This window comes from Pyrgilauda ruficollis, unplaced genomic scaffold (genome assembly GCF_017590135.1).
Source record: "Pyrgilauda ruficollis isolate IOZ18807 unplaced genomic scaffold, ASM1759013v1 scaffold28, whole genome shotgun sequence".
Taxonomy (NCBI): Eukaryota; Metazoa; Chordata; class Aves; order Passeriformes; family Passeridae; genus Pyrgilauda; species Pyrgilauda ruficollis.
Genome location: NW_024524155.1, coordinates 5,294,497 through 5,307,859, shown reverse-complemented (window position 1 = coordinate 5,307,859; position 13,363 = coordinate 5,294,497). Strand labels below are relative to the sequence as shown.

The 13,363-nt window shown below is 40.3% G+C and overlaps 1 protein-coding gene across 4 annotated transcripts in view; it reads left to right on the top strand.

Annotated features, from left to right (window-relative positions):
• STON2 (stonin 2) overlaps nt 1-13,363 on the top strand; it is a 70,317-nt gene that overhangs the window by 46,859 nt on the left and 10,095 nt on the right. For all 4 annotated transcript variants that reach the window (XM_041472010.1, XM_041472011.1, XM_041472009.1 and 1 more), the window contains exon 5: nt 9,655-11,490. In XM_041472010.1, the coding sequence (XP_041327944.1) occupies nt 9,655-11,490 (1,836 nt within the window). The remainder of the gene's footprint in view (nt 1-9,654; nt 11,491-13,363) is intronic.

Here is a 13,363-nt window from a genome sequence, read left to right as displayed (position 1 = left end):
AGCTGGGTCAACTCTGTTATTTTCCAAAGTTGGCTGAAGTTGTTGGTGGTAGGTTGTGCTCATCAGACTGGCAGGGCAAGCACAAACTCTGACAGGTCAGCCATTGCTTTTCATAACACTCTCCAAGACAACTCCTGTGGCATTACTTTTTTTTTTGGATGTGCAAAAACTGAGATCAGTGTCCCTGTAAAGGAGGCAGGAGTTTGGTTACCAACAGTGGGAATATTTCTTCCTACTATGTTCTGTCTCTCTGAATTGTTGTCCTCAACGTATATCCAAAACACATCTTTAAAGGCCTCAAGAGATGAAAACCGGCAATGCAGCATCCTGACTCAACCTTGCAACCACCTTAGCAATAGCCCAATATGAATTTTGAAGACAATAACAGAACAATAACCAAATAAAGTGGTGCCTATCACTGTAAGAAGCAATTTCACAATCTGTTGCTGCAAGCATTTGCTTTCCAAGGTCTTGGTAGGCCTTTTTCACTTGCCTCCAGTATTTTTTGGTAGAATCCTCCTTGCCTATAAATAGGGTGGACAGTACCCTGTTTCTCAGCCTATGGAAGGAGCAAACAGGATGAAGCAAAAGCCCAGCATTTCTCCTTGCAGTTCACAGCCAGTCCAGTATGTAAGCATTGAGCCTTAGCTGTTTACTCCAGTCTCTCCACCTTTCTCTTTGTTTTCATCCAGATACACTTGCTTGAAATGGCCAGTGCCCAAAGAACTACCTTGACACACATAAGCTAGCTTTTGCTCAGCCAAGGGCCACAGCTTCTACTCTCTACAATTGTTTTATTCCCTACAGGATCTTCCTTGCTTATTCCCTTTATGCTGTATGGTTCCTAGAAAACCCACAGGCTTTCACATGACTTATCGTAGTCTATTTATTAAACACACATGACAACAACCATTAACACTTCCCATTACATCAGTATTTTTGTTTTGCTACAGAGAGAAAACTTGTGGAGCAGAGGCTGTAAATTGCTAGCTGATGGTCACTTAAACAGTCACATGGTTCAGATTAGCACCTAAGACATTTGCAGCCCATTTCTCTGTCATCCTTTGCATCATCCTGCTTCTCGGACACCTTTAATTACTACTTTTTTATTGAGGGCATGGGTATTGAGCTGGCAGGTGCACCTTAGTGATATCTATGTGGGTCAGGCATTGCATATAGATCGTGTACTTTTTGTTTCTCACACTATTTCCAGCCAGTTACCTTCAGTCCTTTGTGTTATGTGTCAGAAATCCCCCCAGAATTCAAAAAAAACAAATTCTGATACACGAGCTCTTCTCACCTTTGCACTGAGCACCTCACCTGTTAGCTCATAAAACTTCCCTGTAGCCTGGAGCACACATATGATTTGAGGCAAGAAGAACTGGCAAAACTGGCTACTCTCATGCAGTTACATGGCCTTCTCTGCATTTTAAACAGAAAATGTTTGCATAACAGGCTACAGGGGTAAAAAGTATTAGCATTAGGCAAAAGTTGAGCACTGCTATCTTCTGTAATTTATAGCTATGTATCAGCTGTGTTGTCTATGAAACACGTTTGTCTCCACAGTTCACCAGGTAATTAAATTATTAAAATACATAACTGAAATTGAAGTTTCCATGGAATTTTACATTAAAAAATTCTAAATGGGTCTTTGGGTTTGTTTTAAATATCAGCAGTAACATAACTTGTAAATCATTTTGATATTGCTCAGGGTGAAGGTAGTGTATAAATATGAGATTACCTCTTGACCGCATGACCTGAGATAGGCAGACGTATCTGGCAGACAGGATGTGAGCTGCTGACTTGATAGGATATAAAACTTGATCCTGGGAAATGCCTTGGGCACAGGAATGAGGAAGTTAGTGCTACTATTTTTAAATGTTGTGAGGAGCCAGAAGTGTTTGCAGTAGTGCATTTTGAAGATGTAAAATATCCTGTCTCTCTCTAAATGATGTGCAGTGTTTATTTCTGTAAGCAATGGATTGAGCAGTGGTACAGGCTTATTCAACATCCCTGTGTATTGACTTGTCTTTTTTTGCTAAAGAATCAGCACAAGACTGAGCAGGTAGTTGGGGTGGCACTGGTTTCAGCCATGCATGAAGTGTCCACCTAGGAATCAGAGAACCAGTTATTTTGCATTGATTACCAAGTTGTCATCAGCTGATGTTACCATTTGTGTCATTACCAGTACAGTTTCTGAACTGATGGACTGGCAATAGCAAACCCAGAGTGGTTCAGCTGCTTAACACACTTGATGGTCTCCTGCCTTGAATTTTCCTATAGCTATGGGAACATCTCTCACATTTATTCAGCAGGGCCAGACTCCAAGCCTGTGCAGTACTGCAGCAGCTGTTTGAATCCATAACTCAAGGCATGAGACCATAGTGTGTTGCTTTGCTATATCAAAGGTTATGCTCCTCAGTGGGACCTCAGATTCTAAGTGGATGCAGTAGCTGGCACATTTCTACCTGCAGTCTGGCACTGCAAATGACAGGTTTATTCCATGTGGTATTACCTCAGGTACTCAAGACAAAGCTAACAAGGTCTACAAACCTTTGTATTTTGTTACTGGTCCACCATATATTGCTCGAAAAGTTACAGCATAATGAAGTAACATATTGTCTGTGTATGAGAGATTTAAGTGATTGCTTTTTGCAGCATAGAGCTTGTTCAATGGATGGTAGCATCATCTCTTCCAAGATGGAGTGGGATTATCTTTGCATTTATAGGGCTGGCTGCAGATTTATTCTGCTTGCCAGATACCAATTTCATGAAGCATCCTGGGCTTGCCGATACATTTCTCTTTCCTTATTCACTCTAATTTCTTCATGAGGTAAATAGTCTCATCTCAGTGGCAGTTCCACTATTGAAGGATATGTTGTACGTACTGTGGATTAAAATCAGAGAGGGAGGCAGACATCTGTGGAGAGAAGCAAAGTCCAAAGTACATTGAGGAAAAATGTCTTCACATTTATCTTTGCCAAAGTACCTGTAAAGGAACTGCTTTTTAAAAATGTTGTGCATGCCTTGTTGTTCTCCTTTGCTCCTTGTTCTCTTTCTGGATGAAAGATGAAGTAGCATAATTCATTCTTCTGCAGAGACTCTCTCATTCTCTTATTGATCTCTCTGCTGAAACAGGTTCATTTGGTGTTTCCCAGCTCTGCTCTGTCCCTTCACACACAGGCTTTATCTTGCATACCCAAACTGGGAGTGTAATGGCATTCCCAGCAGAAGTAGCAATGACTAAGTCTGGGGTGTAGTCACTGTCTTGATAGTCTCTGGGCTGAGCACACCTTGCTGAGAACACATGACATAGTGGGAAAAATATGTCAGTCATATCTGTGCCATGTTTTCAGGGATAGAAATGAAGGTGCTTTGTAATGAATCTTGTAGGTGTGCTTACTTGCTAAGACAATTACTTTATTAATATACCTGTTTGTTTAATAGAAATAAGTTCTCAGGTAGAAGAAGGAGGTTTTAATCTTTTCTCCACCATTTAGATGAGATCTGTTCACAACTTGGCTCTAATTATAAACAAATAGTATTATGTCACACGTAGCATGTGAATTCTTTGAATAGGCATAGTGTTGTCTAAGTCTTGTAAAAATCTTGAACACTTCTTCCAATTATATCAGTGTTAATGTACCACCTTCTGACCAGCTAATGGAAACACATGAACTGATCTTCATGAGCTTTCCTGTCTGTGGCTCTCAAATGGGCTAAATCAAAAAGTCTCTTTCTATAGTAGTTCTGGGACCCATTCACTACCATTGTGTTACACAAGAGAAGAACTCCACTCTTTTAAGTATATAAAGAGGAAAAAAAAGTGTTTACTTCAATATCTTTTTAGACTAGCCATTAAAAAAAATAAAAAAGAACCAACAAAGCAAGCTATGTTTAAGTGATAAGCAGTGCTTTTACTTGGAGTATGAAATGTTTTCTAGCTATGACTAGGAGAATTTTATTCCCTTTAAAAGTAACTGCCTCTAACATGTAATTCCTGCCTGATGTAAAAATGTAACAGTTTATTCAAGATACTAAAAGCCTTGTTCATTACTTGCATGAACTATTGGAGTTAGTTACATGAATTTGGAGTCTACTGTTCAAATGATAAATTGGTATGAATTGGAGACACAGGCGCTTACACTTTCAAAGCTATATATCTCTCTTTGCTGCAGTGTTCTGGTGATTTTTGGATAGGCTGTGTGCTTGTTCTTGACTGTAATTTTGTCTAGGAATATTAGTACACTAAGTGTTTACAGGCTAAAAAACTAAGCAGTAGATCTGGAAAGAGCATTTTCTGAATATGGATATTTTCTGCACAAATCTAATTTATCCGTTTTGTGCACAATGTGTTACAGATGCTTGGTTTTGTCTTAAGACTAGCCAGACACATTCTGATTTCTTAGGGCACTGCATAATACAGACTGCAGAACATGTAAGGAACTTCTATAAAACTGTGGTTGCAGACAAGATCTGTACAAGAGAAAGTGGAATTCACTGTACACAGACTATGAATTTCTGAAATATTTTTTCAGTTATTCCATACCATATCTGACATGCTGGTGGTACAGAAATTTTTTTTAAGAACCAGAGTTTTAACTTCTCAATAAACATAACACAATAAAAATACTGAGTATTTTAAAATTAAATCACTCAAGAAAGTTCTGTGTTACAAACTAATTTTGTTATCTTGAACATTTTCTTTATTCAAGGAAGAGTGAAAGGGCTCTGATTGAATTAATTAGTTTCTCCAGCTGAATAAAGATAGAGAAGAGGAAGATGATTGATAGCTTCCTGCATAGTGCAATGAGACTTACAGCTGCAACGACTATTGTTCTGGTAGTATGAAACCAATGTCTTAATGGTTAGTTCAGTCTTGTTTGTTGGGAAGATGCTCTTTTCCTTCTCCAAGCAGCAAGGGGTGCTGTGAGTGGAGGGGACACCAGGCAAATAATTCTGGGCAATGAAGCACTGTAAGCACAAACACCTGAAATACAGTAGTTCTTCCTTCCCATAAACACAGACTTCTGTGTAGAGAGATAATTGTTAGAAAAAGTCAAAACATCAATGGAAAAAGTCAACAAAAACTTCTAGGGTCCTTTAAGATAGTATGTAGAGGACTGTCCTTTTCAACAGTTTTCTTGCAGTAAGAGGGCTGCTGCAACCTATCTGTGAGGGCTGAGTCATCATTTTCTGGTATTTCATCTTCAGTTTAGTATCTGCATGATGGCTTACCTTTAAAATGAAATATAGCAGTTCTTATAGAGACTCATGGGGATAAATTAATTGAATCTTGACGAAATTCATTGTGTTTTGAAGAGATCTCAAAGCTCCCTCATATAACTTCTTTGTAGCTTCAGATGATTTAACTTCTTTTGATAATTAAACTTCTTTTAGGACTTATGATGAATTTGCAATGGTTAACCAAGCATCAGGCACTGTATTTAAGTAGTCACTAAGCCACTGCTGGGAACAGTCTGTGTAGTACTACTGTAGTATAGATTTGGGATGCAACAAGGTTTAAGCAGTCCAGATTTATGTGGCCTAAATTTAGACAATTGTGTTCAAAGAGATGTTGTGATTTGGCAGAGTATTATGAATGGAAAAGTTGCCTGAGGATGAATCCATTCAACGTGACCTGAGAAGTCAGTCAAGTGGGAGGAGAATGAGTAAGAGGAAACTACAGAGATCAGATCTGTGACTTCCATCTTTCATCTTACACCTTCTCTTGCTGCTTATATAGTCTGTGGTGGTTTTGAAATGTCTCTTAGCTGTGCCATAGAACCTAACTTTTGTACTGACAGTTAACGTGTTGGAGAACTAAATTGCTGTTAAATTTTTGCATGTGGTGTGTTCAGTAGCAAGAGTAGAGGGCATGGCCCATGTGAGCAGTGACCTCTTCTACATGCCAGAACTTGCAGAGACACTCAAAAGTCTGAGGAGTGCTTAAAAGTCTATCTTGCAACCTGTTGTGTGTTGGTGATCAAGAGGTTTGGGATTTTCCAGCTGCCCTCTGTAATCTTCTTGAAAAGAGGCAAGGTGGATGCCTCTTCTGTCTCCAAAATCTGTTTTGAAGCTCATGGGAAGAAGGTGTCCTGCAAGGTTGTGAGAGGATATTTCTTTATGTTACCACACACTAATTGATAGCAAAGGTACATAGGAAGCATGTGGATGTAATAACTGCTGTCCTCACAGGGATTTCTTCCATGCAAAATAAGCTGGTAGTACCCTCCTGTTGACAAAAAGTCTTCTGTGCTTTGAGCTGTATACTCTTGTATCTAGTTTCTGTGCACTTTCATACTGTATATTTATGCTGCTGTCTGCAGCAGTTACAGATTTGACCTTCAACCATTAACAGAGCTGTGATAAAAGGAAAGCTGACAAGAACAGGCCTGGCTTCATAGCTTGTACTAAATTTGAAAGTATTTTCAAGTGCATAGATGCACTAGAGCTATTAATTGAATCAGTTTGTAGGTTTATATGCACTTCTGTGGCATTTACCCACTTACACTGTGTTCTGGAGAGCCCTAGAAATGTACTGGATACTGAGGTACAGAGGAACAGTGTTCCACATGTAACACTTCTATAGTCAGAAATTAGAAAAGAGTGGGAAGAGAACTAGAAGCTGTGATGTGATATGATAGTGATGTTTTCCCAGAGCCACATATGAGGTTGGTGTCAAGGCTGTAAATAGGAATTCAGTTGTGTCACCTCAAAGTGATGGCCCACTCACTCACATCTTTTAAATTACACCATCTCTCTTGGTAAGATCAGAAACAGACCGCCTCAAAAAATGTGCACAGACACAGTTGTATTGACTTGGATGTGGAAAAGCAAGAAAATGACCAGATATGGATGTCATGGAAACTGTGGAAGTATGACCTTTGTCATGGAGACATAACTGCACAGCAGCCTGGTCCTTGATTTCTTCCAGATTCTGTCTATCTGCATTTTCTGCTTTTCTATAATTGCTTATACAGACGCCACAAGTATTGTTGCTGGCATCCTCATGATGGCTGATCTTTGGAGACCAAGTCTGTATACCAGTGTCTGGTGGACTTTATGTAAAGAGCCCTAAAAGAGATCCAGCTATGCCAACAGAAATCTTAGCAGTGCCTTCTTTGTCTGAGGCACTGGCGTAGACCACATCAGGGAAGTCAGGACCCCTTTGGAAGGTGTGACATGTTAAGGGTATGTCTTTTACTACAGACTAAAGTTCAAAGGGCTATCTATATCTAAATTAATATATTCAGGTAACAGGAACAGTCACGCCATGAAGCTCTGAGCTAATTTCTCTCAAGAGGCAAAATAGATGAGTACTCAGAAATTTGAAATTTCAGGCATTTGCTCAGGTCCAGTTCTAAAAGCTGTAATCTGCCTTTCTTTTTTGAAAGGTATGTAATTCCCTCAGATCTTCTTCCTACTTCCATGGCACAGTTTTGATCACAAACACTTTGCAGTATTAATGTCCTTTAGCAGTTGGATGGCTGCCTTTCCCCCAGCACAAGTAACATGATAGTACCTGATGTTTTTGGCCAAAGTAGTCGTGGTTTAGCCACATAGAAAAATGAAAAGATGATACATTAAAGAGAACCAAAGCTTTCTTTCCTTGTCACAAGGAAATTAAAATTGCAGGCAGAGTAGAGGTGGTCTGCTCTTAAGCATCCCAGATCTTATAAACATTGGAATTTTAGAAGTCCTAAAAGAAACAAGCAATGTTTTCCTGAAAATACCATAAAACCTTTGCTTCATGGTGCTACATGCTGGATGACCAAAGTCCTGGAAAGATGTGAGACAGCATAGGCAACATATTGGTGTGGACTGAGGATCAGAACAATATCAGATTATTCTTTGTGGGTTCTTTATTACTTTCTCACTCAGGGTGTGGTTGTGGATAATAGTCAGTTGGATTGTTGTTTCCTCTCCCCAAATCTGTTTTGTGGCTTGTGGCAATACTTAGCAGATAAGGAATCCACCACTGCACCTTGTGGTGTGACCAGTAGCAGGGGCTACAGACAGGCACTGTGCAAAGCTGGGAGAGAGATAGCAGGGCAGAGAAGAAAATCTGAGAAACTGAGACAATGGCACTTCTTTTAATAGACATTTTGCAATACATGGATAGCCTGTAAAAGCTGTCTGTTCTTGTTATTGCTTTGTATTGCTGTGGCTTGAAAAATAAATTGGTATCGTTCACCTTCATATATAATTTTCAATTGTAATAACCCTTAGAACTTGGTTGGTGTGTTTTGTCCTTAGATCAGAAGGTTGGGTAAACTTACATATTGAAGGAATGAGAGGGCCAGAATATCAAGTTAGCCAAGACATTACATGGCAGCACTTCGGCTAGCATGATTATTCCCTATTTAATATTCTGAATGGTAGCTGAAATATAAATTCAAATTGTCTGTTATGGTTGAGGCAGAATGGAAATCAAGCTCATCTTTTTTGGGAACTGGTGGCAATTTAAATAATGACTTAAAATAGTTTGGTGGTGTTGTTGCTGTAAATTATGCTCAAATCACAGGTGTACAGCTATACCACAGGGCTACATTTTACATTTACTTCTTTCTTGTACTGAAGAACAGTGACTTGTGTAAAACATGGGATGTCTGGGAGAAGCAAAAAAACACAAATGCCAGCCCTGCTGTAGAGCAAACATGGTGCAGCTACAGAGTATAATTTCATGCTGGCTGCTCATTTTTCATAGCATTCTGATTCATTAGCTCAGTAGGAAGAAAATGGGAAGAAAATTATTAAATTTCTTAACTCTGAGAATTTGTGCTCATTTTGGAAAACATCTTATTACCGCTAGAACAATCCTGGCAGGAGTTGGGACTGAAATAGCACACTATGATACAGTTTTCTAGGAAGTGTCTTGGCAGAGCCTGAAACTAGGAAAATAGCATTCAAAGGTGCCCTGTCCTGAGAGAGGATGAGGACAGCTTCCACAACACAAGTCAAAACCATGTTTTTCCTTATTCTAACCTATATCCCTAGATCACAGCTTCGCCAAGAGATCCAAGGACTCTTGCACACTGGGTATGCAAAGAGTCTCTTTGCTGAACATATCCTGGGAAAAAATCACACCTGGGCACCTTTTGTAGTGCCATCACCATACCCCGTGTGCTTTTGTGGTAATGGCAAATGCACAGGCAAGTATGTGGGGACAGATTGCAGATGTGCTTTTCCTCAATATTCATTCCTCTTCCTACTGGATTATTCTCTGGAGCAAAGGGTATGGGGACAGAAAAGGGAAGAAAATTGTTAACAAGACTGAGGGAACATTCCAGGCAAATAACAGAAGATAATTGGAGAAGAAATGCATCCTGAAAGTTTAGAGAGGGAAATTTTAAAAAAATCACTGTGACATGTGGTTTCTCCTTTAGGTCATTAAGTTGGGATGAGATCAGTACAATCATTGCTGCCATTCCTTTAATATTTCTTTCTTGATTCCTTTTCTGTGTTCAACTGTGTATCTTTTAATTACTTCTTGTCAGACTCCTCAGCATTTTAGCCAAGTCTTTTGACTATCTTATTCTTGCCCAACATATGAATAGGCCTCCCTTGAGTGTACAGGTTTTTCTGAGGAGAGAACTAGGTAACTCCAGAATAATTAGCTGAAATTTCCTCCCCTCCCCTCTTTTTTTAAAGACAACTCCTCGTCTCTCCAGGAAGATGAAGAAATAGATATGGAGGCTGTCAACTGGCAGCTGAACAACACCTCCATGAATGGCCATTCATCTACCCCAACCACAGTTCGGTTTCCCAGCTGGGTGACTTTTGATGACAATGAAGTCAGTTTTGCACCACAGAGCCTTTCTCCCTTGAAAACAGATACCCCACCTGCAGAAACACAGGCTCCAGATGTTAACTTTAATCTCACTACATCTTTAAAGAAAAGAGAACGTCCTAAAAGCACATTGGGAGACCTCTCCAAAATTCAAAAACTAGATCTCTCCTCTTTAACCAAGTTGCCTTCTGTTGAAACACCACCATGGAGTGCTACTAATCCCTTTCTGGATGAATCTCTTCGAGATGTCCAGCCCTCACCCATCAATCCATTCAGCTCATTCTTTGAGGAGCAAGAGAGGCGTTCCAAAAGCTCTTCTGTCTCCAGTGCTCCAGGCAAAAGCCAAAGAGACTCTCTCATTATTCTCCATCAAGAGCCTGATACTGTCAGTTTCCATGAGGCAAACAAGACTGTAACCCACACAGATGCTGTAGAGCAGCTCAAACAGCTCCAGATTGGAGACCCAGATGGTGTGAGCAGTCCTGCCTTGCCTGATGATGACCCCGTGATGCCATATGATCTGGATGCAGCTTTATTTAACCTGGCACCAGCTCAGCCAAAGGATGGATGGCCAATGATGCTGAGGATCCCAGAGAAGAAGAACATTATGTCATCCAGGCACTGGGGACCAATATATGTCAAGCTGACTAACAGTGGATGTATACAGCTTTTTTATGAGAAGGGACTAGAGAAGCCTTTTCGGGAGCTCAAACTTGAAATCAATCATGAGATTTCAGAGCGCAAGCTACAGAACTACGATGAGAATGGAAGGATACACAGTGTGAGGTTGGATCGCACAACATACAAGGAGAAAAAAAAGTATCAGCCTAAGCCAGCCATTGCACACACTGCGGAGAGAGAGCAAATTATGAAGCTTGGGACTACAGATTATGAAGACTTCCTTAGCTTCATCACTGCTGTGCAAGACACGCTGATGAACTTGCCAGCTTCATCAACAGACCTGAGCACGGTGGGACTGAATTATCAAGAAGAAGAAATCACTGTGGATGTCAGGGATGAGTTTCATGGCATCTTGGCCAAGGGAGATAGTGTGATTCTCCAGCACAGTGTGCTGACTCATATCTATGTCCTCAGCTTCCTTTCTGGCCTGGCAGAATGCAGACTGGGCCTTAATGATATCCTTATCAAAGGGAATGAAATAGTTGCAAGGCAGGATATTATGCCCACTACTACCACTAAGTGGATTAAATTATACAGCTGCCGCTTCCATTCATGTGTGGATGAGGATATGTTTAATAACTCCCGTATTATCCTGTTCAACCCCTTGGATGCCTGTCGGTTTGAACTGATGAGATTCAGGACTGTCTTTGCTGAGAAAACTTTGCCTTTTACTCTGAGGACAGCTGCCAGCATCAATGGTGCTGAGGTGGAGGTGCAGAGCTGGCTGATGATGTCCACAGGGTTCTCTTCCAACCATGACCCTTTAACTCAGGTCCCTTGCGAAAACGTGATGATCCGCTACCCCGTGCCAAGTGAGTGGGTGAAGAACTTCCGCAGGGAGAGTGTCCTGGGGGAGAAATCTTTGAAAGCCAAGGTGAACAAGGGAGCCACTTTTGGATCAACCAGTCTGTCTGGTTCTGAGCCAGTAATGAGAGTAACTTTGGGAACTGCCAAATACGATCATGCCTTTAATTCCATCGTATGGAGGATAAACCGACTGCCTGACAAAAACTCAGGTGAGTGGCATATACCATCTCTGCAATAAATAAATCTCTGGAATAAAATAAAATGAGTTATATATTTTGAAAGATAGGAAATACTGAGTTTAAATGATGAGGGATATATCATCCTCTGTAGTATAGCAAAGGGCATAAGTTAGTTGCATGAAGTATTTGTCTGACCCTTCATTTTAATAGTTTTACATATTCTACAGATATAGCTAATGAAAAAACAATTTTAGATTTCCTAGATACAAAAATATGTGTTCTGTCTCTGCTTGCAGGTATTTAAAAGAGGTGGTACTTAGGGAGGTGGTTTAGTGGTAGACTAGATTCATGCTAGGTAATGGTTGGACTTGATAATCATAAAGATATTTTTCAGTAAATGGTTCTGTGATTATGAAACCTAGGCATCAAATATCTGTGTGCTCTGTACTGTTATTAGAAGCAGGGCTTTTTCATGTAACTTGCAAAAGCAAGATTCTATGCTATGGACTGAATGACAGGATCAGATATATTACTGTAGCTCCAGCACATGTGATATCTTTTCCAAGCATACTGGGCCCATGCTACATATTTCAATGCATATACCACAATTAATGCCTCTGAATTATCTGAAATGGGGATTGTAAGAGAACAGAAGACATTGCTCAACCATTTAAAAAAAAATAGACATTTCCAAACACCATTTTGTGGCTATGTTTCTGTAATCAATGCATACAGGGAATTAATTACAGCTTAAACCTGAAGAGAGAATACCACCACGAAACCCACTTTGTATTTGTATCCCAACTCTTTGTATTTCTAGTAACATGGTCGTAATTAAACATGAAAATTATGTAGGCAAGCTACTGTTGCCTTTGGCCATTTCTGCTAGTCATTCTATTTGCTTCCTGTCATCCATGGTGCACAATAAAGCTGGACAACTCAGGTTTATTCTTATTTGTAGTGAATTCTACTTCTTGACCTATCTGATCTAGGATTTTACAAATTAGATGGACTTTTCAGTATTATTGCTGTAGTAATGCATCTGGGTCACTGGGAGGGTTTCAGTGTTCCCTGAAGGAAAATTCATTGTGGTACCAGATTTGGCACTCTCTATATGTTTCTCCTGAGTTTGAGTTATAGTGTCAGCAAAACAGTGATCCAAGTGTCCTAATCTTTTGGGTCAGATTTCACCCCAAGGACACTAGTTTACACCACGGGTTACAAATTTGGAGGGATATCATTGACAAAAGGGAAGGCTCCAGGTTTCCTGTAGACTGAGGTGAAAGAAGACAGGGCTTGGAAACTTAAGAGAAGTACAGGAATGAAAAATTCACCCCAGGCTGTTTATGAGCAGTAACATGCTTGTGAGGAAAATCTCAATATGCCATCTGCACGAGCTCTGGGAATGAGATGCTGTGAAATTGGGCCTTCTGTGGTATCTTCTCTCCAAAGATCTCAGTGTACCATACAGATATCACAGCTGAGGAAACGAAAGCCCTCAGACTTTAACACAATCACAGAACATGCCAGTAGCAAACCAGGAGAAGAGGCCCTGTTTCTACTGCCTCCTGTAAGGTGATGCTGCCTTACTCATTGCTACTCGGAGGGAGATACTGATCTGTGCCTCTTGTTTCCTTCTTTCCCATTGTGACTCTTTATTGTATATACACTGTGACAGGGGGAAGGAAATACATTACAAATTTGTTGCTGCTGTTGGACCCCTGCCACAGAGCATCTATCCATCAGTGTCATCATGCAAAACGCAGGGCAGTTGGTATTTGTTTACATCCTGAGAGGAAGAGAGTGTCCTCACCCCTCCGGTCAGATCAGATGTTATTTCAGGGAAAGGAAGAGCCTTGGAAGCACTGTCTTGGCCAAGACACATGAGGTATGTGAGAGGGAG